At 42.6% G+C, this 25,356-nt stretch overlaps 1 protein-coding gene across 3 annotated transcripts in view; it reads left to right on the top strand.

The window, feature by feature from the left end:
• The first annotated feature begins 1,141 nt into the window (after nt 1-1,141).
• cdc42bpab (CDC42 binding protein kinase alpha (DMPK-like) b) overlaps nt 1,142-25,356 on the top strand; it is a 125,489-nt gene continuing 101,274 nt past the window's right edge. For 2 of the 3 annotated variants that reach the window (XM_036581384.1, XM_036581382.1), the window contains exon 1: nt 1,142-2,147. In XM_036581384.1, the coding sequence (XP_036437277.1) occupies nt 1,970-2,147 (178 nt within the window). In that variant the 5' untranslated portion in view covers nt 1,142-1,969. The remainder of the gene's footprint in view (nt 2,148-25,356) is intronic. The other variant, XM_036581383.1, reaches the window with a different exon arrangement.

The following is a 25,356-nucleotide window of genomic DNA, read 5'->3' as shown; positions in this document are numbered from 1 at the left end:
TTCGTGGATGAACAGTATCGTTTCTCGATGAATGAAAAGATCCTCCATCACAGACCGCAGCTCTCATTCACACTGCAACACACACACACACACACACACACACACACACACACCACTCTGACGGCGTGTGTGTGTCGGTCGCCATGATGAGCTCGGATTTCGGCCGCAGCAGTGAGTGAGAGACACACACAGAGAGAGAGAGAGAGAGACAGACAGACAGACAGTCGGATAGATAGACAGAGCGCAAGACAGACAGAAAGAGAGACAGTCAAACAGAGACAAAGAGAGAGACAGTCAGATAGACAGAGACAGAAAGACAATCAGATAGACAAAGGGAGAGTCAGTCAGGCAGTCAGATAGACAGACAGAAAGAGAGACAGTCAGATAGACAGAGAGAGAGTTAGAGAGTCAGTCAGACAGCCAGACAGTCAGATAGACAGACAGATAGACAGAGACAGAAAGACAGTCAGATAGACAGACAGAAAGAGAGACAGTCAGATAGACAGAGACAGAAAGACTGTCAGATAGACAGAGAGAGAGAGACGGTTATATAGAGAGTTAGAGAGTCAGTCAGACAGCCAGTCAGATAGACAGACAGACATAAAAAGAGAGATACAGACATAGGTACAGAGAGAGAAACATACAGAGAGAGAGACAGTCAATAAGACAGAGAGAGACAGAAAGAGAGTCAGATAGACAGACAGATAGAGAGATACAGAAAGAGAAACATACAGACAGACAGTCACAGAGAAAGAGACACAGACACTGAGAGACAGAGAGAAAGACAGTGAGCGAGACAATCAGGCAGACAGAGAGAGAGACAGTTAGGCAGAGAGACAGTCAGACAGAAAGAGAGAGAGACAGTTAGACAGAGAGACAGTCAGACAGAAAGAGAGAGAGACAGACAGACAGAAAGAGAGAGTGAGACAGTCAGAAAGACAGAAAGAGAGAGAGACAGTCAGATAGACAGAAAGAGAGAGACAGAAAGAGAGAGAGAGACAGATAGAAAGAGAGAGACAGTCAGATGGACAGAAAGAGAGAGAGACAGTCAGATAGACAGAAAGAGAGAGAGAGAGAGACAGTCAGATAGAAAGAGAGAGAGAGAGAGAGAGAGAAAGAGACAGTCAGATAGAAAGAGAGACAGAGAGAGAGAGACAGATAGAAAGAGAGAGAGAGAGAGAGAGAGGGTAAAGCCAGGCTCAGCAGACTGACATGAAGAAGGAGGCGTTTTGTTTTCCTCTCAGTTCTCAGCTGAACTTTCCTCGGAGAAACACAAACAGGCAGAAATCACTCCGTCTGAGAGGAGCTCGATTATGAGGAGGGAGTTTAAAGGGAGGAAAATCGAGCTGGCTAAGCCGTCCGTCCTTTCGCAGTGCTTGCTCGCTCTCTCTCTCTCTCTCTCTCTCTCTCTCTCTCTCTCTCTCTCTCTCTCAGAGGAGGGGCTTTTGTACGGGCTTTTGTAGCATTGCAGATCCGGCGCTGATGCGTTTTCCGAGGTTACTGCACGATGGACAGCCGCGCGGCCGTGTGAGCGGCGGAGGACGGAGCCGTAGCTCTCTTCGGGCCGAGTGGACACGGTAATGTCCTTCTGGACGGAGCAGGAGGAGCCGATAGAAATACCGAGGGAGGAGGCGCCGAGCGGCGGCCGGGTTTACGTCAAATCCACCGGCCAGGGCAGGGGCTCGGTCGGTCGGTAGCAGCAGGGCTAGCGAGCTCTGTTTAGTCTGTTTAGTCCGGTTCCGAAAACCCAGGAACATTTGAGATGTTTTATGTCACACCGAGCCTCAAACCGAGTCACAGGGAGGCGTTTTTCCAGGAGGGCCATGACTGACCCGCTTTAGCCGGACCGCAGTCTGCCTGCTTTGAGCCTGTAAGCGTTTTTCTGGTGAGCTCGCTGGAGCTCCAGCTTGCCGAGCTCTGTCGGAAATAATCGGCCTCGTCGCGATTTGAACAGATAAAGTTTGGAGCCATGTCTGCAGAGGTTCGTTTGAAGAAGCTGGAGAAGCTGGTTTTGGATGGCCCCTCTCAGTCGAACGGCCAGAGCCTGAGTGTGGAGACCCTGCTGGATATCCTCGTCTGCCTGTACGATGAGTGCAACAACTCTCCCCTCAGGAGGGAGAAGAATGTCCTGGAGTTCCTGGACTGGGGTGAGATTTCTGATTTATGCCTCTCGTGTCGAGTTTAACGTCTTTTCTGGAAAACGTCAGCTCTGAATAGCAGTGCAGGGCGACACTGACAGTATTCAGTATCACGATATTTTCACATATCAGGTAATCTTTCAGTTTGCATTGATATAGTGGCCTCTTTCTTCCTGAGTGCTGCTAATCTGGGCTTTTTTACTAACCTGGCATACCTTGTTTGCGCTATTCTGTCCCTTAAAATCACACAATAGGGACCATTAAACAACCATGTAAAGGTTAACCAAACAAAAAACACAATTTCTGAAATAAATATTCAATTTTGATGTATTTTGGACTCTTCGCTCAGGACAGTCTGACGTACCCAGCAAATGACCCATTGCTGTTCACTCTCAGTGGCCTGGATATAGAACATGGGAACAGGAACATAGCAGTACAGCATGAATATAATGCTTATTACCTATCAAATATGTCAGTGTGCGGTAAAAGCAACATGTCGCCTCACACTGGTTCTGCAGATACAGTCTCCCTTCACCTGTCACCAACACCAAGGTGGTCCCCTAGTGAGTCCAGCAGCTTGCTGTGTACTATTGTGTACTGTTGCAGTAACGTGTTGAGTAACATTGTTATGGAAAGGTCTCAGACCCCACCTGCGACAGCACAAGTCATATCTGAGTTGGTTGAGAGGAAGAAAAAAAAACAAAAAAACAGCAGAAGTGAAATATGACATCATCGCCGGACTGGTTTGTGCACGAATGTGGAATGCAGCCGGCTCACCTTATTCAGGCCCTCTGTTGTAGGCCTACTGCTGAAGCAGGCAAGGAAGGTAGAGATAGAGGGGTTTGTTACTCGGTAAATGTAGTTGTATTCACATGTTCAAGGATTGTCTTCTCACCTTTAGAGTGTTGTTCCCCTGTCAGTTGATGAGTAGTGTAATTTTGTTTTTCCAAGAATCACCCAGCACAGTCTGCTCTGACTGTACTGATATCACCTGTTTCATTTCTGTGGTTTACTACCTTTTAATCTCTGAAATACAGCATTGATTAAGCTGATGCTTGTTCACAGTCAGTTGCACTCATTGCTTTGCACTCATAATCATTAGGGGTGGCCAATTTGCGTCTGTGACTTCATTCCTTATAGTTTGAATGCATCTGGATGCATCTGGAGCCGATGGTGACTGAAGAAAACGTTGGCTTTGACTCAAAATGCAGATTTTACAGACTCACCTAACACTCAGCCATGGTCCAGTGGGGCATACACACAGATATCAGCGCATACAGTTTTATTCTGTCGTTCTTTTTACTGCTGTCGTGCTCTACAGTCACAGATCAAATTAATACAGTGCTAGTCAGCTCATACACTGGGGCAGTTCCCCTCTTGTCACTGGGGTGTCACAGTGCCTCAGTACCTTAAATTGTATTTTCTAAGTTGTATTGACTCCACACACCCCGTCTCATCTCCAGGCTTTTTATTTTTTGTTCTGTTTTAAAAGATTCGGTTATGAAAAGGTACAAATATGAACTTTTCACCTGGAAAAACTTATTTAAGGTGCACAATTGGACCTTAAAACTGTTGTACCTTTGAGGGAACACTTACATTGTTTGTACCTTAATGAACGAAAAATGTACCTGCACAGAACCTTTATTTCTAACAGTGTATATAACAGTAGTGTAGGAATGAAGAAAACACTTCAGAGCACATTGTTTGAGGTTGACAACAGTAACGCCGACAGCCGTGTTCCAATCCAACAGGTTTGAGAGCCATCATATGACGTCATTCTCCCATCCTTGATTTCTTTTGATATGAGTTTTTAACTCATGCAAATGTTATTTTCATAGCGTTGCATTGGCTGATGACATACCGTATTAAATTTATATATATTTTTGCTTTCATCTCAGGTTTAGGTCGTTTAGTTATATACAATACAGGGCAAATGGATGCAGATGTTATGTGATTATGTGTTTTATGACCTCCATCAAAGGTGGTTTGAGTGATACGATCACAGCACGTCTCTGAGACGCATTGTACCCTGTTCACACCTTTACTTAGAGCTGTCCACTTTATATCACCCAAGGTGCATATAAAGTTGATTATGCCCCCTTTGTTGCTGTTGGGGTGCATCAGGACACTCGTGTTCACACTACTACAAATGTGGTCCTATGCGTGCCTGATCACCTCCAAAAGGTGGTCTAAGTGTTCAGATCACAATGCGACTCCAAGACATGTTCGACCTCATTCACGCCTGTGATTAATAGGGCTGGATAATTAAATAAATATCTGATTGTGATTTTTGGAGCGGTATAATAACAGTAATTTTATTTGCGAATCCTATAAGTTAAGGTTTAGGCTTGCTCTTTTTTTGGCCAGGAAGACCAGCATAGCCACTTCTTCCAGCTTCAGGCTCCAGTGCTGAACACAGTTAGTTGTGCTTGTGTTGTCATGTGTGCATCTTGTGGGTGTTTGCTTCTGAATGGTCTAACTCAGGTGTGCCCACTCCTGATCCTGGAGATCTGATTCCCTGGAGAGTGCAGATCCAACACATCTGGCTCTAACATTCAGATGCTTATGAAGGTCTTCATTACCTGAATCAGGCTGGAGCTAAACTCTGTATTATGGTAGATGAGCAGCACCAGGACTGGGCACCCCAGGTCTATTTAATCTCCAGGCAGTTCTCAAGCTTATGTTATCAAGTAAAACAGCCCCCCTTTTTAAAGCTTGTAGTGATTAATTACATTTAAGTTGTCATCCTAGTGCTAAGGCCCAATCCCATTTTTTATTTTTACCCCTTCCCCTTGTTTTTGAGTGTCTCATTGCCCCTTGGAACTGAGTTACATGGAGTAGTGGTTGAAATCTTTCCCTATGAAATGGGACCCTCAAATAAAAAAGAACGTTACTTTACTAATAGGCTAATAGCGCTGCTTTGCCAGTCTTCAGTGATAGCAGAGGAGGGTAAAGTTCAGCAACCTCACCGTTGGGCTTTAGTTACATTTAGGGCATCATATGCCTTCAAAGGAGGGGGACAATTATTTATTATCGCCCACCGCTAATTAAGTGATATAAAGCTGAAGTCAGCTATTTATCAGCTTCTTGTTTGAAATTTCCCGTTCCACCTTAAATGGAGCAGTAGTAACATTCTGGCGCTTCAGGCGTCAGAACTGCTGGACTATTTAAGGTGGAACGGGAAGTTTAGCCACCTAGCTACCAGATATTAGCATGCTATTATTGATTTTTATGCTTGTTATGAAGAAAATGACCATAATACATTGAAACAACATTGAACTAGGATAATACAGTGGTTATGGTCATTTTTAATGGGCAAAATACTCACATATGTGGGTTTCTTTGGTCACTCGTGCCATGTAGCCCTAACACTTCTCTCTACCCCTCTGTCTTAACAACACCCTACCCCTAGACATGAATGCACAAAACAGAGGGCTAAGGCCTAAGTGGATGGGGCGAGGGGTGAAATGGGATTGGGCTTTAGTTATCTACTTTTCTTCAATCACCCAAGACACATGTTAATACCAGGTGTGAACAGGGTCTACAAAGACATGGTATACCCACGTGTCTAAACACCACTATACTATTGAATTGAAACAGAACTTACATTTATATTTACAGCATTTAGCAGACGCTCCTATCCAGAGTGACTTACAATTTGATCATTTTACACACATAGACAAAGGTAGTGTTAGGAGTCTTGCCCAAGGACTCTTATTGGTATAGTGTAGGGTGCTTACCTAGGCAAGATTGAAGATTGAACCCCAGTCTACAGCATAGAAGGTGAAGGTCTTTCCCACTGCACCATACCAACCACTACAACTTCAGTGCAAACTCTTTGCAGGTCAGTTGCTCCTTTTCTTGCCATGTCCAATGTCCCTTTTTAGAGAAATTGGTCTTCAAGCTGTTGTACTGGATTTCATTGCTAGGATAATGAGAAAGGATGGAAGATGCCATGAAAGAGCAGCTTAATGGCTGAACTAACTTGGCATCTTCCATCCCACTGGGCACAGTGGAGTCAGCCTATGTAGCGGACAAGGTCGTATGGTATTTCATGGTCAAATTGGAAGATTACATGAATCTATGAAGCCCACAAGCCAAAGATTGGCACGTGTGCTCTACTTGAAATAAAGCGTAATTGAGGCCATCTGACAGGACACTAGTGCAGAAGTTCCTCTTCAGTGCAAGGTTCAGGACATCCTTGAGAAGGTGTGTGTGCCTATAAGAGTGTCGGTGTATTTGCGTGCCCTTTTCCCGTGGGCCGGCCCGGCAGGGCAGAGTCAGGAAGCGATGTGGGGCCACTGGACACACGATGATGTCATACAGGGAAACGGCTGTGCATTGTGTTTGTCCTCTTTGTGTGCTTGACTATTTAAAGAGCCGTTGGATAGATCCATTACTCATGGGTTCATTAGTACACAGGCGCACACTTAAACCCACACAAACACTCTCATTCATTCACTCCAGACGTTTCTGGACACGTTTCAGTATATGGCTCCGCAGCTGATTGTCCAAGCGGAGGTAGACGTGGCCATGGAGTTTTGGAGGCAAAGAGAGGTTTGTTGTCGTCGAGGTCCGGTGTGACTTCACCAGGGACCCCATGTCCTGTCTCTTTACAGCACAATAACACGCATTTACATCCTCAATATTTCACGCAACCTGTTCCAGCAGGAGGTCCGGGCGCATGGAGAAGGAACTCCGAGATAAATTTGGTTTTATAGCCATGGAAAACCCAAGAGCTCCATCTGGCTTTCCTCACCACATCTCCCCGAAGGGCAGTACACCAGTTCATTAGCTCTCTCTGCCAACGACACAGGGCGCTGTGACTGACCCCAGCCCACCACCCTCCCATGCCTGCCTCACTTTTCTCCTGAAGTGACCCCATAAGCGACTGCACTTGGCAATTAAAGCACACTGATGCCCTTTGTGGTGCATTAAACCGTTCTGGAGCCTGCTGAATGTTTACGTTGATGGTTCAGTTAAGGACAATGATGGAGTGTGTGTTCTAAACTCACTACAAGTCTTGAAACCATCACACTGAAGAATTGGAGTCACATGTACGAAAAGAAGACCCTTCTTTGCTTTGCTTGAGCGAAGGACTCTCTGGAATGCTAAAAATGGTCAGGGAAACGTTCGCCTGGGCTTAAAACTGCAGATGATGAATGATTCATTCACATTTTGCTCCATCTTCTTTGCCAGCTGAATCTAGACTGGTGACCCACAGCCATCTTGTTTTGTTCTAATTATTATTTCACTTGTGAAAGGGTGAATTCATCCAGGCTGCCGTTGCTTTTTTCTGAATTGGATCTACGGCCAATTGGCAACAATGCTTAGATACTTTTTTTTCTTCTTCCCCGTTTCATTCTTTTTCACTTGACTGATTCCATACAGGATTTAGGGAAGCATGGGGATCAATTTGACAGTCCTTGTTTTTTGGTGAATATTATAAACCTCCATAGCTGTATAGAAACAAACTGGATTGAATTTAGAATGGGTTCCATTTTGGGGTGGGTGGTATGTTTATCGATATTGTGATTAAAAAATGCTGCAATATGCTTTTCTGAGTATATCATTCACCAACTGCATGTTTAATAAAAAAGAAAGCATAGTTAGTCCTGGTTAACTGGACTTGGTTCTGTGCAGTATGTTAAATGTTGAATAAAGTCAGTAGCTTTTGGTAGTGTTTTTAACATTAGTAGTGCATTTTCCCTATTTCAACTTATCAAACCTCCAAAAAAATACATGTAGTGAGTATATTGTGAACTATCGCTGCTGTCGGAACAAAACCTCGTATCTCCAAAATGGTAACTTTACAGGAGAAGGAAAAATGCTGCTTTACTTTTAATGTAAGTCAATGGAACCAGACGTTTTTCCAGGTCATTTTGGGCCGTTTCCTTTAGTCCATTCATCATGTAATTCACACACAATGTAAAGGACAAAAAGGTATATTCAAATTATATCAAAAACTGAAAATAGCCAAAAAAGAGATATGAGGTTTTGTTTGAATCATTCTCATCACTGCAGTAACACTGACGTGGTGGTGGTGTGTTAGTGTGTGTTGTGCTGGTATGAGTGGATCAGACACAGCAGTGCTGCTGGAGTTTTTAAACACTGTGTCCACTCACTGTCCACTCTATTAGACACTCCTACCTTGTCAGTCCACCTTGTAGATGTAAAGTCAGAGACGATAGCTCATCTGCTGCTGCACAGTTTGTGTTGGTCATCCTCTAGTCCTTCATCAGTGGTCACAGGACGCTGTTGGCTGTATATTTTTGGTTGGTGGACTATTCTCAGTCCAGCAGTGACACTGAGGTGTTTAAAAACTCCAGCAGCACTGCTGTGTCTGATCCACTCAGACCAGCGCAACACACACTAACACACCACCACCACTTCAGTGTTACTGCAGTGCTGAGAGTGATCCACCACCCAAATAGTACCTGCTCTGTGAGGGTCCATGGGGGTCCTGACCACTAAAAAACAGGGTAAAAGGGGGCTAACAAAGTATGCAGAGAAACAGATGGACTACAGTCTGTGTTATGCCTGATCGGTGTATTTGGCCTGTTGAAGAAACCTTGACAGTCTCTTATGATTCCAAATAAAGCTTCTTTTTATTCTCCAGTGAAAGCAGTATGTATTGTGGATCTAGAGAAGGAGATGCTGTGCTAACCTCACAAGTAATTCAGCAAAAGCACATTGATGTCTGTGTACTTGGTTCTTCACCAAGATGAGATGTCATATCTTAGCACCCAAGGCCCAGAGTAATAATACAGTTTAAAGCCAAAGAATTCACTTCTGCTCCCTCTCCAGTTTTTTTTTTGCCCCTCTCTTCTTTCACGCCTCTGTTCCCTCCTTCCACCACACCCTCTTAAAGCGTGCACACGCACACAGAGTGAGAAAAACGTCCACACGTGATGTTCAGAGAAGTGTTTTTTCCATTGTGCAAGGTACATATGTTTTAACCATTATCGACAAGGTTTCTGCTAAATCATTGGGTGCTTTTCATTGATAAGGATCAGTAAGCTGTGGTTCTTTGCCTCAGTGACCAGGTAGTCAAATGCACAGTGGTGGGTTTGGACTATCAGAGCACGCTGTAGGTGAAGCATCGCTGCATTCTGTTCAGGCCCCACTGCCTCTGTGGGGAGGAGAAACTGCTGACTCAGAGCTCCTCTCCGGAACCTGAAGAAGTGCAGCGGAGAGGACGTTTACGACACACAGCTGTTAGATTCTCCTATCTCTTGCACACGCACGCCAAAGATGTAGGCATAAGGCTTATACAAAGATCTGCCTTTGTATTTTCTGTCTCTGTTTCTTTGTCTATATTAATTTGAGCATATCGCTGCTGTATCTCCATTTTTGACGTTTTTGAGTTTTTGACATAATCTGAAAATGCCTTTTTCTCTTTACATTGTGTGTAAATTTGTAAATTTATGAATGGACCAAAAGAAACGGCCCAAAATGGCTTGGAAAAAATTCTGGTTCCATAGACTTACATTAAAAGTAAAGTAGGTTTTTTCCTTCTCCTGTAAAGTTACCATTTTACGACCAGCAGTCGGCATTGCCAATCTTTAGGGTTAAAAGTTGGTGAACGAGCAGTTTTAGGCTACATTAACTCCAGCATTTAAAACAATTTATTGTTAAAACTGTGTTGAACGATCCTCAAAGCTTTATTCTACTGTAAAGGAGGATTATTTTATTTTTACCAAAAAATCTAATTCAGCTGTGGAGCCGCAACAGGGCAGTAAAAGAGCTGCGTGTTGCCGACCCCTGGACTAGAGTATGATTTTCAGAAGGATGCGATGTTCAAGATGTTGGACATGTTGTCAGCTACCATGACAGGCAGAAGCCACAACTCCATTCATCTGGATTAACTCAATTTAGAAAACACCTCATTCAAAATGAGTTAAAGTACTACAAGCTTCAGTTAACCCTGTAACGAATCCTCAGGCCTAATTGATCAAAGTCAGATGGATGTGTTAGGATAGAAATCTTCATTCTGACTAACCATACTGTGAAAAATGAGAAAGCTTTCTCCGATTTGGCTGGTCTTGTAACTTTTAACATTGTAAATACACATAAGTGTATACAGTAAACATGTTTCCGTAATTCCGGTTGCAAATCTTTCATTTTGGCCATCTTTTCCTATATTGGTGAATGAAGATAAATGCAGACCCCAAGGCAAAGAGACGTATCTGCCTATTTGTCCATCTGTCTATCTTTGTTTTCTTTTGCTCTCTTTCTCTCTCGTTCTCTTTCTTTGTCCCTGTCTCAGGTCTTGATTAGCAGACGCTCCAGGGCTGAGTCAGTCTTGACAGTGCAGATAGAGCCGTGGTGTTTGGTGTCCTGTGACGCTGCTGACTCGCTGTAATGCTGCATGCACAGGGGGCTCAGCTGGCCCTACACTGTGCTGTCAATGGATTGATCAAGAGGTGTGTGTGTGTGGTGTGTGTGTATGTGTTCACAGTATATGCTGTTCTCATAGTGCTCTGCCCTTCTTTTTGTTGCATCCGTACAACAGAGGGTCATTGAATCTATTTTTGGGCTGCTGTGCTGCATGCAGAAGGATGCTGGCACGCTCCTTCAGGAATTCACTCTTGCTTGATGGAGATGAGAAAAAATCTAAAACCAGATGAACCTTTAGATTCGCCTTGTAATTGTTTAGCCATGTTATTAAGCATTTTAACCCTGTGTGATTGCCTCGGCGTTCTTGGTAACAGAGGGCAGATAATAGAACATTAGACATTTTGTCAGTGCGATTGTAATCTAAAGGTCCCAGCTGAAGGCCCTGCAGTGGACAGAGAGTCTTATGTTATCTCTATTATAATGTTGTCTGTGAAATACAGCAGCTTGTCGACTCTATTACGTTTGAATGCTAGGGATGTGCACCGTACCCGAGTACTCAGTTGACCATTCGAGGTGCCAGTATTCGAATACTGAAATCACTAATTGGGTCTTAGTTATAGGCAACAATTCTATGAATACGTTTTGCTCGTATGTGTGATTAAGTACACCATACGGCCATTTTAAAATGTTTTTTTTTATTCAGTTCAGGCATTTCAGCCACATGAATTATTAACAGGTGTATATAATCAAGCAATGCAAACCCCATAGACAAACACTGGTAGTAGAATGTGTCTTTAAGCATGGCACTGTCATAAGGTGTCACCTTTGCCACAAGTGACGTTTCTGCCTTGCTAGATCTGCCCTGGTCAACTCTAAGTGCTATTGTTGTGAAATCAAAGCATCTAGGAGTAACAACAGCTCAGCCACAAAATGGTAGACCAAGGAAACTTTGGCGGGGTTCGCCAAATCCTGAAACTCGCAGCACGTAAAAAACGCCTTGTTCTTTCAAAACAAACTTTCTCTGGAAGCAACATCAGCATGAGAACTGTGCGTCAGGAGCTTCACGAAATGGATTTGCATGGCCGAGCAGCTGCACACAAGCCTAAGCTCAGCATGCGCAGTGCCAAGCATTGGCCGGAGTGGTGTAAAGCAAACCACCAGCGGGTTTTGGAGCAGTGGAAATGCTCTCTGGAGTGATGAATCATGCTTCACTGTCTGGCAGTCTGACAGATGAATCTGGGTTTGGCAGATGCCAGGAGAACGCTGCCTACCAGAATGCATAGTGCAAGCAGTAACGTTTGGTGGAGGAGGGATGATGGTCTGGGGCTGTTTTTCAGGGTTTGGGCTCGGCCCTTCATTTTCTGTGAAGCGTAATGTTAATCCTACAGCACACAAAGATACTTTTGAGAATTATATGCTGCCAACTTTGTGGCACCTGTTTGAGGAAGGTCCTTTCCTGTTCCAGCGTGACTGAGCCTCTGTGCAAGTCTGTAAAGGCATGGTTTGCCTGTACACCAGGCCACTCCAGTGGCCCTGACCTCAACCCCTACTGAACACCTTTGGGATAAACTGGAACATCAATTACAAGCCAGGCCTTCTTGTCCAACATCAGTGCCTGACCTCATGAATGCTCTTTTTGCTGAATGGGCACAGATTCCAACAAAATCTTGTGGAAGGATTGGAGGCTGTAATAGCTGTAAAGAGGGGCCAACTCCATATTAATGCCCTTGGGTTTGAAATGGGATGTCCAACAAGCTCATAAAGGTGTGATGGTCAGGTGTCCACCCACTTTTGGTCCACCCATATATGACTGAAATTTCAAAATTAGTCAGAGTGCGCATCCTGACTGAATATGTAAAAAAAGAGACTTTAGGGTGAGGGTGTGCAATATATTAGTGGCTAATATATTATTTGCTTCTAAATGGGAAATATGGTTATTGTTATGGGTCCAGTATCAGAATTCCTGGAATTCAATTTGGAATTATTGTTTTTAGCTTCCTCCAATGCACATGGTGTCAACAGAGCTGGACATTTCCATTATTTTCATATGGGATACCATATTTCCATAGAGGACACCACCATCACCCCCTCACACAGAAGATTGAAGGTTCCCTGTCCAGGCAGAAATGCCACTGTCACTATGTAAACGAGATTATTGATCCATCTTTAGAAGTTTGTCTTTACTCAGACTGCGCTTCATAAATGGATTTTAGTTTAAATTTGTTTTAAAATGCAAAAAAAAATATTGTTTATTGGTATTGGTCCTGGGCATAGTGAGCTTTTGATTTAAGCATTGACCGCTGTAGAGATGGTTACAGCAACAAAGCTTAATATGCATTAACAGCGATTTTAACTTTCATTCCTCACCATAAAACATTTACAGAAACGGTAAATAAATACGACGTAACAGACAGACAAAAGAATCAACAGGGCCACATTTAAAAATACATTCAAGAAGAATGAATATGGTGTCCCCAACAACACACACACACACACCGTGCTGCAGTTAAACAGGCCCAGTTATGCTCTCTTTGTAATGAATGATGCTGCTGGTCAGTGTTTTAAGTACTGATGACATCCACTGCATGCTCAGAAAAACAAATTGTGATGAAATTTGTCCCAATGTTGTCATATAACCATATATATGTGTGTGTGTGTGTGTGTGTGTGTGTGTGTGTGTGTGTGCTTCTTCCTTTGTGTCCAAGTTCACAAGAAACTATGGCCTAGCGCAGTAGTTAAGCAGCCTCTGTGGTCAGACAGATCATCATCTCAATGGCCCCTGTGAATTATCCATTAATAGTCTCTTTACAGTGACTTGTAGCTGCAAAATAACTCTGGCGTATCCACCGCTCAACATCCCCCACCGTCCCCATACATCTCCCTCGGGTGCAAATTACAAAATAGCTTCGCACTTCAGTGTCATGCTTCAGGTCTCCTGGCCTAAAATAGTTCCACAAGCCTTAAACAATACCCGTAAGCAATTTGTTATTTTTAACATACTTATCTTTACTGCAAGTGTTTGCATTGAAAATGACTGGCATTTCATAATCTAGAGACAATTATATAAATTATAAATGTGTTTTTTTTTTTTTTTGTATTCAGTGTCCAGTGTTAGCCTCACAACAACCAATTTAAGTACTGCAGACACACATGATACATTACACACACGCTGACGGTTGCATAGCACACGCATAGTGGGTGGTGATGGCTCCTATGTAGCGCCAGTCGTTCCAGATCATCCCCCCCCCTCCGTTCTGTTTCTTTAATGCCAAATGAAATGTCTAGTGACGTGTAGACAGTAGCTGCTGGAGGAAAACATCTTAACTTGCTGGCTTTGCCTGTCTGTAGCATTTGCCACAAGATTGCCAATCCTCTTACAGCGCAGTCTTCAAAAACTGGCTAGAAGCTGGGTCCAGTTCAGCCGCAGTGTTCCTCTTCTGTTTTAATCCTGATAAAATATCAGTACCACAGTATATCATGAGTGAATTTTTGGTATGCAAATTGATACGATCATTGGTGTATCGATATATCTATATAATAATGGCATAAAACGTAGCTGAGCAGCCCAAGTTAATATTTTAGTCTTTTTCTTTATTTATTTTTATGAATACACAGAAACTGTGCCGTCTGCAGTGAACCTTATCTTAATTTATATGTGTGGTTTGTTGTTGTGAGTCGTATCACACTGTATCATGTTGGGAATCACTAGAGGCCCCATGATGTGATATCACAATTGAGCCACAATGCGATTCTCGTGCAGTTTGTAAGATTTGTAAGTATTGTTGTGATATTATATTGCAGTATCAAAGTTTATTACTTTTGACTGCTGTGTATATCTCCAAATTTCCTCATTCATAATTATATAATATCTATACTTGGGCTTATGTGTCAGTACTATTTTTTTCATCCCAAATATTATAATACTATGCTATAATTATTTTATTCTCCCACTCCATGCTTGTATAGTGATTTGAATTGTATTGTGAAATTACTAATTGCTATTGTCTAGTCCTTCTCATGATTCAGCTGTCTGGGTTAAACAATATGATGATATTTCATCATTATCGTGATAAATTATGTCATAATATGCTTTTCTAAGCTTATCTTGGATATCGTTCTCACTGACTAACTAAGTTTCATTACAAAGTGAGGATAAATAGGCCTGTTTAATTGGATTTAGTATAAAAGAAAATCAAACAGGTGTCGGTTTATTGTTGATGTTGTTATTGTTGTTATAATATTTTATCATATGTGGCACTGCAGGTTCTATTTTGTCTGTTCCAACTTATTAAATGCGTCATTAAAATGTCTTGTAGTATCATGTGAATATTTTTTGCTATACTGCCCACCCTACTGGTATGTCACTTGGTAATGTTTGCAATACTCTCAAGAGCTAAGGTTCAAAATTCATATCTTTTATTATGGTACACTCCAAATTATTTCAGCACTTCTGAGCATTGAAAAGCTGTGTCATTCAGAACCGATGTTCAGTACTCAGTATTAGCATCTGTTAGTCAGTAGTCATGTTTGGTCCAAACTTTAGACTGCTGACTCTCTGAATTACATTCTGTATGTAAATAATTAACGTAAATGCTTCTTGATTAGTCAGCAATCAGGTTTAGTCAATAAATATACCCACTTCCAGCACGTCGTGCTCATTTCTGGGTTAAGCCACACCCACTTCTGGTTTGCAATGTTGAAGAACGTATTGAAAATAAGATTGTTCACAGTCTGTATTGAAATCAGGTATATCAGGTATTGGTTTTGATATCGGAACCATTGTTAAGGATATCCAGCCCTAATGCTGCAGTTTTAAATCCTCATTGTGTCCTTTGTGTCCTTGAGCACCCTGACCGCTCTCATCTCCCCCGATGAACATACTGGTCTCACAAATCACTGCGTTCGTGTAGTTTCAATAACAGTGATGCAGCAGTGTAATCAAACGTGACGTGTTTGTCCATGTTGTGCAGCCTGAGTGCAGGATTGGTCCTGTTTTTGGTCAGTGTGTTCAGCTCTGTGGCTGTAGAGCAGATTAAAGCCACTTTTGACTGCTGTCACATGTTGGTGATATGAAGGTCAGTGATGAGTTCTGTCTCATTATGAGGCCTGTCAGTGTGTCTCTGGCCTGCTGCAGGGAGGAGGATGGGTGGATTGGGGTGAGCTGCTCTGTTCTTGAGGGGGATGGGCTTTTTTAGCGGAGAGGAGGGGGGGGGTCGGAGCATCCAGGAGCCTGTGCATTATTCATGCAGCGTGAAGAAACGTGCACCTCCGAATTTAACTTGGGTGTGGTGCTCAAGGCTTGCTTGTGCTACGATATCATACTTTGCTACGCGTCACGAATCAAACAAAATCAGATCTAGCTGCGTGCATTTGTGTGTGTGTGTGTGTGTGTGTGTGTGTGTGTGTGTGTGTGTGTGTGTGTGTGTGTGTGTGTGTGTGTGTGTGCGTATGTGTTTTACTCCTTTACTGGAAGAACATAACTCGTTCCCCTCCCTAACCATCACCCACCCCCTTTTCTCATCTGTCACCAGGCGAGGTGTTTTGCAACGTCTCTCTTTTTGAGATCCAGTCCACTCTCGCGTGTTTTTCCTGCAGCACTCGTCGGGACTTGTTTCGCCATAATGCATATTTTTGAGGATGCTTGTGGTTTCAAGTCCCAGCTTTGACACCTTTCTTCTGCAGGTTATAATTAGTACTTGTTTCCAGCCTAAGGGATTGGTTGTGGCCTACAAAGTGTCTGCGCTGGAGGACTGCGGAAGATTGTGTAAATGCTCTGTGTGCATATATATTCCTTGTCCCCGTCGTTTATTCTTATGGCCGCGAGCTGTAATTGTGGTTTTCGCAGCCTTCTGACGTAGGTATCAGAACAGGCTGCCGTTCGTCTCTTTACTCAGGGGCTCTGTGATGTGGAAAGAAGTTAATATGTGGGGGGGTGGGAGTGGGATTACAAGTGCTATATGTGGCGCAAGTAGCACTTACAATCAAGGATCCGGCTGTTTCTTTTGAAGCATAATTGTATAGAAGCACACAATATGTAAACTCCATTTTAATTGTCTTCCTTCAGATGAAGTAACCGCCAGTGTGTTTTTCACCAGAATGAACTTGGTGATAAACAGGGATCGAAGAAAGTAGCCAAAAGTTGTACTGAAGTGGAAGTATTGTATCGCTGCATGTTGTATTCTATAGTTAATAGCATGTCATCTCATGCCTGGGATTGGGAGACTGTAAAGTTTTGTTTCTGTAACTTTTGTCTCAACTATTGCATTTTTATCATCCTGACTATGCTAACAAACAGAATGGGAAACATTTAAACGGAAATTCCAATATATTAATAACATATTAACACCGATCAGGCATAACATTATGACCACCTCCTTGTTTCTACGCTCATTGTCCATTTTATCAGCTCCACTTACTATATAGGTGCACTTTGTAGTTCTACAGTTACAGACTGTAGTCCATCTGTTTCTCTGCATACTTTGTTAGCCCCCTTTTACCCTGTTCTTCAGTGCTCAGGACCCCCACGGACCCTCACTGAGCAGGTACTATTTGGGTGGTGGATCATTCTCAGCACTGCGGTAACACTGACATGGTGGTGGTGTGTTAGTGTGTGTTGTGCTGGTACGAGTGGATCAGACACAGCAGTGCTGCTGGAGTTTTTAAACACTGTGTCCACTCACCTGCTGCTGCACAGTTTGTGTTGGTCATCCTCTAGTCCTTCATCAGTGGTCACAACGCTGCCCACAGGACGCTGTTGGTGGACTATTCTCAGTCCAGCAGCGACACCAAGGTGTTTCAAAACTCCAGCAGCACTGCTGTGTCTGATCCACTCGTACCAGCACAACACACACTAACACACCACCACCATGTCAGTGTTACCGCAGTGCTGAGAATGATCCACCACCCAAATAGTACCTGCTCAGTGAGGGTCCGTGGGGGTCCTGAGCACTGAAGAACAGGGTAAAAGGGGGCTAACAAAGTATGCAGAGAAACAGATGGACTACAGTCTGTAACTGTACAACTACAAAGTGCACCTATATAGTAAGTGGAGCTGATAAAATGGACAATGAGTGTAGAAACAAGGAGGTGGTCATAATGTTATGCCTAATCGGTGTATCAAATCAGGACAGCACTGCCCATACAAACATGAGAAGAGTTGCTTTTATGCAGATAAAATAGACCACCTGACATAAATGAACTCGCGTGCACCTTAATTTTACGTTAAATCACACGCACGTGGGAAGAGAGCTTGAGTAGAAATACATTGTTGTAAATGAGATAATTGTTCATTCTCGGTATCTGTGACCCCCAAAGCTTAAGATATCATTGTTTTCAATTGAGCTCATCTTTTTTTGGGCACACTTAGCTCCTTTTGGCTGTCTGTAATCTGACCACTGTTGTAACTGTTGGAAAGTCGTATGGAAGATGTATCTTGTATATGAGGCCATGCAGGGGGAGCCCCATGTCTCAGCCATTGTGGTTGTCCTGCTATGTGGAAAAATACAGCAGGAAGAATGTAGACTAATGTAACGTTCATTAACATGCACTTTCCTCACATACATAATGTTTTCCAGTAAAAATGTGAAGTATCTTCTATTCAAATAGCATGTATGAAAAAAATATATATACTGTGGCACATCACTACCCACCTCTGATAGGGAGGTTTATGACAATGCAAGTCATTGGAAAATTACAGTATGCATACATACAGTATTTGTCACATAACAACCAATAGGTAAAGCTGCTTTAGTCACTTGGTTGTAATTTGTCCAGGTCATTGGACTGATGATGATGATGATGATGATGATACAGTCCAAAATGTGGGAAGGGAATTTTTTAAAGCCTCAAGGTCTTCCTGTCATCCACGATGGTTCATTTGCTCATCCGTTCCCAGAGAACGCACAAGTGTAGAATTACATCTACTGTGACATATTTCGCTGCAGGGCGGTGAGTCGATAGCATTATGTTGGAGGGAAACTGCAGAGTGACCCCAGTGACAGGTGGGCTTAGGAGTATTGTTGTTTGTGGAAGGCATTCAGAGGTTTTATGTCACTGTCACCTCATTGGCTTGCCATGCAACCGTCTCAGGGGAATAAGACCAGCGGTGCTTGTTTGTGCTTTCCTGTTTGTGAAGGTCTGGTCAGCCCCAAAATCATCATGTCCTGTCTATACGGTACATACATTTTATTGATATCTGGTTGATGTAGCAGATATAAATGGGTTTTGATTTGAATCTGACGTGTATATGAGCGTTTTCAAAACAGAGGGCCTCATTTTTTTAAATTGAACAAATTTAAATGAAAACAAGTCTTCTAAAAAACCTGAAGATTTTGGCCTTGACAGAGTAACACATATGCCTTAGATATGGTGTCCTTGGGAGCCCTGAGCCTGAAGGAAAACAGTCACCAAGTTAGCTGGATAGTGATGGTAGCCTTAACCAACAGTTAATGGTTGAATAATTGGATAGTTGATGGTGTAAATCTATAAAGAATAGTGTTAGTATTTGCAGTGTGAGCTGTTTTTGTGCTACGTTCACATTACCAGGCTGAAGCGGCACAAATCCCATTTTTCCCATGTGACTCAGATCTGATGTTTTCAGGGCTGTGTGGACACACACATCTGATCTTTTCAAATCCGACTTGAGCCACTTTGGCCACGTTCATATTACCAGGTTGAAGTAGCACACATCCGATTTTTTTTTTTGCCCTAATGTGACTCAGATCTGATGTTTTCAGGGCTGTGTGGACACACAAATCCGATCTTTTCAAATCCGACCTGAGCCACTTTCATATGTGGTCCTAGATCGGATACGCATCCGATTCTTGGCCATGCAACCCCAGTGTGAACGCTCAGATCGGAATTCATGTGCTTTTTTCCACTGCGCATGCGCCTTCATTCAGGGTTACCATGGCAACAGCGCCGAACAGAAGTTAAAGCCTGTAAACGATGGAAAAGCAGCTCATCTTACTTTTTTTTTTTTCTTCACCTTCGTCTCGCTCTAATAATGAAGCTGAGAGCTGATCGTTAGTTTGTACTGATGATGCACGTGATTCATTCACGTGACGTTACTGAGTAGATGTGCGCATGCGGGTCATTTCAGGAGGCCAGTTCGTTCACATTAGTAAAAGATTTGAACCACTTACCTGTTCAAACGAGTTGAACCATTGTGTCAGAAAGATCGGATTTGAGCCAAAAATCGGATTTAGGCATTGGCTGTGTTTCCATGCAAAGATTTTTGCCAATCCGATTGAAAACACTCCGGTTACAGATTAAGACTGAGGTGTTTATGCTCACTCTACTCAACAATCTGATGAAAATCTTCGTTTACATGCTCTGATTGAAATGTTCCGATTGGGAAGATAATCGGATACAGGAGTTTACATGGCTATTATTCTTCTATTTAACAGATTATTCACAGGATTACCCACCTCATTCAATCGGATAGAAATTGTAACTGAATGGCCTCAATTGGACTAGACTATTCCGATTGAAGTGTATACATGGACGTATCCTATTCAGATTGAGCTATTAGTTGGATTATTAACAGATTATTAGGCTGCACGTAAACATGGCTACGGAGACTTGTAATGTGAACGTAGCCTTAGATGAGAAGCACCTCACTGACCTGGTTTGTAACTCACTCACTCACATTTAGCAGACTTAAGGTTCTCCGTGAGGGGTTCCTATGAGCACTCAAGTTGCCAAATTGTGCTGGTTTTGAAATGTAGTCACAGATGAAAATTACAAAGTCATGAGTTGCATTTTTTTCTGATTTCAAAAAGATTTGATTGCAGTCAGTAGAAAATGGAAACAAATGGTCTGCTTGGTGTATAGTGATCCTGGTTTGAGGAGCTGAAAACCTGAGGACAGGCAGGTACAGTGGGCTACAGATGAGAGTAGAAGAGAGAGCAGAGAGTGAGTGTGCGGCACACTTACTGTCACGTCATTGGTATATTATCTTACGTCCACGTCCTGACGATTCTAAATTTAAGCCAGGTCAGTATACAGGTAATGTCACGAAAAACAGGCACTGACAACTAAACTGATGCTGGCAACTAAAATTAATCACAACCATTTTTAAAAGAATAATCCTCGAGTAACACAAGCTGATAGACAGGAGAACCAGCACAAGTCGCGTGGGAAGGAGAGGAGAGAGATACACAGTGCTGTGCAGAGGAGATAACCTTTCAATTATCAGTCAAAATGACTGTTAAGTACATTTATTCGTTTTTCATCAGAAGAAAAAAGCAGAAAACTTACATTTAACGGAAATTATACGGTAGCCTAAACAATTACATATATTATTATTTTCACTATTTAGCTTTTGCACTCTGTCTTAATTACAGTTTCAGCTCTTTTTGGGGAGACTTGCTTTCAGTTTTTCAAAAGAAATCTGCAGAAATGTTTTTCCACATCCCCCAAAGTTCAGTCTTAGAAGAAATGTTTACATGCAAAGATTTTTGCTAATCCAATTGAATATATCCCTGTTATGGATTAAGAGTGAGGTGTTTATGCTCACTCTACTCAGCAACCTGATGAAAATCTCCATTTACATGCTCACAAAAAGTAATCAGATCCAAAATGACACACATGCGACAACGAGCATCACGTGAGTCCAGTCAGAGTGAGACGAGGTCTCAGCTGGTGCGCTTGTGTTTTTAATTGCTTTAAAATGTACTTCACATGTATTAAGGAAGCAGTGAGAGGAAGACGGCGTGTTCTGAGACACATAAGCTGGACGTCCGTCCCATCGCCGTCTTTTGGAGATCAGAGCATAAACTTCGTCTCCTCTGCAGACCAGTTTCTGGTCCCGACATGTTGAACGTTATAAACTTTCACTACGACATGACGCACATGCAGAACATACTTAAACCTTCCGATTAGGAATGTAATTAGATGCAGGCGTTTACACGGTTATTATTCTTATATTAACTGATTGTTTACAGGATTACCCGCCTCGTTCTATCGGATAGAAACTGTATTCCGAATGGCCTTAATAGGACTAGTCTATTCCGACTGAGGTGTTTACATGGACGTATTCCGATTGAGCTATTAGTTGGATTATTAACGGATTATTAGGCAGCGTGTAAACGTGGCTAGTGATGTTGAGGTTTGGACTCTGGGGAGGTCATTGTTATGAGAACACCAGCAGCTTCTTTCTGTAGATTTTAATCAGATCTGAATCACGAGTGGAGCTTGATTTTCTCCTCTGTCTCAAAGATAAAAGCTTTGAAGTTCTGCTTATCTGATGGAAACAGTTTTGGTGGCCTAGCAAGTGTTACACGGTAGTTAGGAGCCCCATTTTCTCTGTATCTTTTATTTTTTTGAACACCAGAAACATTATTTACCTTCACTTAATGGCTGTTTCGGTAGGAAATGAAGAAAATGAAGGGTGGTCCGACTTTTCCGCCGTACTGTATAGTAATGTATTGTACATAAAAGGGGATATAAACATTAGCTAGCTAGAGCAAACGAAAGAAGAGTAGAAGCTTTAAACTAATTTCTGTACATGTAGCCGGTAGAAAGGTGAACAGGTGTGCTTATTCTGGTGCGTGTCTAGCAGCGGCATTCGGAAAGGTTATGGAACTTTACTCACGTAAAACGTGCTCTTCAGTGACTGACAGTCAACATACCGTTCCAGAAGCACAAAAGTTGCAGGTCCAGAAACTTCTGGAACGCTGAGTTTCCTACAGCATTTCCTTTCTGGCAGCAAAACTTTTTAACATCTATCAGTTTGTTAGATGCTATTCTTTTTCTTTTTAGATCCATTTGATCTGCAATAAAGTGAGAGGCGTGACCAAACGCAATGCTGTACAGCTGTGATGGAACCTAAAAAGGAATAAATATTAAATGTTATTGTGTAAAAAAAAAGGAACAGAGTAGAGGAAAGATGTGTTTCATGCTTTATACTAACAGTTAAATGACTGTCATTTGAAAAATCCTTCAGAAAATACAAACCCATCTTAGGCTTGCTTGAGCACTGATGTAGCTGACTAATGTTTCTTTTGCAATTACTTCAGATTTTCGGCTTCTGGTGGGCGAGTTTTAAGCACACTTAGGACTGGACATTTTTGCTGGACCTGGCAACTCTGCACTAAAGCAGCACTTGGTGCCTTATAAAAGCGGTGCATTTGCAGTTATGTCTGAAAAGTCCTGGCAGATAAGACTAATTGATTGTGTGCTATTAAAGACGACTTCAGTTAATGATTAAAAAGCCTTTCGCTCTCCAGATGTGGTGATAAGGCACAGGTTATAAAAATATTGTTGGAACCACTGTTCTAGGTCATTGTTCTCACTCATTTTAAAGAACACCTGATCCAAATTGACCTCATTTACTTTGTTGCTTCGTCTCCTTGGTCATATTAATCATGATTCATCATACCATTTTAAAAAGTATGTTTTCTTATGCAATCTTCTATGAAAGCATAAAGAGTTTTGCCCATCTCTGAATAGACTTCTGAATTTTGCTTATGTCACTGTGCACCAGTGGGATGCTGAGCTTTCTCCAAAACCCTCCCTAATATCCCTGTTTCACTCAGGAATGTGTCACGGGTGGCGCAACCGTCTAAGCATTGGCCCTGTCGTCAGAAGATTGCGAGTTTGATCCCTGGTGATGGTACAGCCGTCCATGGCTGAGAGTCCAAGAGGGTACAATTGGCTTCGCTCTCTCTGGGTGGGTAGGATGGCCCCCCTTCTCCTCCCATCACTCAGCGTGATGCTAGCCAGCACGAGCGTCTATTAGCTGACAGCAGAACTGGCAGCTGGCACTTTCCTGTGAGCGTGTTTAGCTGTCTAATGATGTTGCGGCAGCGGCAGCTCCAAAAGATGCAGTGGTGCTTCGCAGGACTTGGAGGAAGCCTGTGCTAGCCTACGTCCTCCAAGTGCTGGTGGCATCATGTGATGGGGGAGTCCTAACTAGAGGGTGGAATTGGAGACGACTAAATTCAGGAGCAAATTGGGGAAAAATAAAAAATAAACAATTAAATAAAAGAAATGTGTCACGATATGGTAGGAAAATGGAGTATGATTTCCGATCAGCCTTGACTGTAGGATCGAGTTGGTATGAATAGTCCTAATAGGTCAGCACATCTCTGCTCCTGCTTCTCTTTGTTGGTTTCTGGCCTTCAGGATTTTTGCCTTACAGTGTTAGAAATGAAGGTTCTGTGCAGGTACATCAAGGTACAAACAATGTAAGTGTTCCCTCAAAGGTACAACAGTGGTTTTAAGGGCCAATTGTGCACCGTAAATCCCCCCAGATGAAAAGTACATATTTGTACCTTTTCATAACCTAATCTTTCAAAACAGAACAGTAAAATAAAGTCCTGGAGACGAGACGGGGTGTGTGGAGTCAGTACAGCTTAGAAAATATAATTTCAATGGATTATGGTTCAGTTATGTTCCCTAACTAAAGGTACTGAGATGTACCATTGAGGGAACCACCCCAGTGACAAGAGGGGAACTGCCCCAGTGACAATTACATACCTTTTTTTCTGAGAGTGTAGCACAGATGTAGCCTTGTACAAGCTTGTGAATGTTCTCCAGATTCTACATCTCCATGTTCCTCCTATCCCAAATCTGTATGTACATGGATAGAAGGAGAAACAGCCAGAGAACGAGAGGAGGTTGCTTTGGTTGGTCACATGATACAGAAAGCATGGCTAACCTACGGTGAAAAAATATTCATTGGTTACACTCTCAGAATTAAAGGTAGTAAACTGTCACTGGGGCAGTTCCCCTCTTGTCACTGGGGTGGTTCCCTCAATGGTACATCTCAGTACCTTTAGTCAGGGAACATAACTGTACTGTAATCCATTGAAATTATAGATTTTTATTATGAGTTGTTGACTCCACACACCCTGTCTCGTCTCCAGGCTTTTTACTTTACTGTTCTGTTTTAAAACATTAGGTACAAATATGAACTTTTCACCTGGAGAAACTTATTTAAGGTACATAATTGGGCCTTAAAACCGCTGTTGTACCTTTGAGGGAACATTTTACATTGTTTTTACCTTGATGAATGAAAAATGTACCAGAACAGAACCTTTATTTCTAACAGTGTTAGTGGGATTCCACATTTCCAGTGTTCCAGTGTCAGGCATATGTTTTCAATTGAAAATGTTGTTTTGCTATAATTTGCATTCAGATTAAAATATTGTTTTCAGAGCTTTCAGTCTTCCTTTGTTTTCTCTTGAAGTGACACTGAAAACACCCCCATACATTTGCTCTGTCGTCTGTAGCGGGAATGTGTTTGACGTGTGGTAGTCGGTTCATTTTTAGACTTTTTGATCTGATGATAATCAGGCTGAGTTTCAGCCTTTTATTTGGAATGGCCTTTCGGCGTAGCATTTTTAGCATAGCTCTCTCTGTGTTAAAGGGAGAACGTTGGCTTGTCTTTCGGCCACTGCCGAAACACAGTGACTACGCTTCTGGCACTCGTTCAGCGTGGCTCCCTGGAGTTTCTGACCGAGGCTAGGGATTCTTGGCGTGGTCACTCTGTTTGCATTTTTCTTGGATGAGCGTTCACACAGGAGTTCTTGACACAATCTAGATCTTATCGCCTTGTTTGTCTTTCTTTACTGTGTCTTCCTCCCGCTCTCTTTTTTGTGCTTTGAGAATATCCTGTTTGTGCGCTCACAGACGTCGAGACGCGTCGTCTTCTGCCCCAAGGCCTGGGACCGTCCCACCATGCCTTTTGGGTTCTATAGAGGACCGGTGGTCTCTTTTATGGGGGAGCACATTGCTTTGGAAATTTCAGTGCTGTGGGTGTTCAGTGTTGCATTAAACCCAATTTAACGCCCCACTGCATGTTTATCCAGTATGAAAGTGATTCTCGTGCACGCTTTTTCATACGTGTGGATCTCATGAATGATTCACAGCT

This window comes from Colossoma macropomum, unplaced genomic scaffold (assembly GCF_904425465.1).
Source record: "Colossoma macropomum unplaced genomic scaffold, Colossoma_macropomum, whole genome shotgun sequence".
Taxonomy (NCBI): domain Eukaryota; kingdom Metazoa; phylum Chordata; class Actinopteri; order Characiformes; family Serrasalmidae; genus Colossoma; species Colossoma macropomum.
This window is presented reverse-complemented; position numbering and strand designations above follow the sequence as displayed.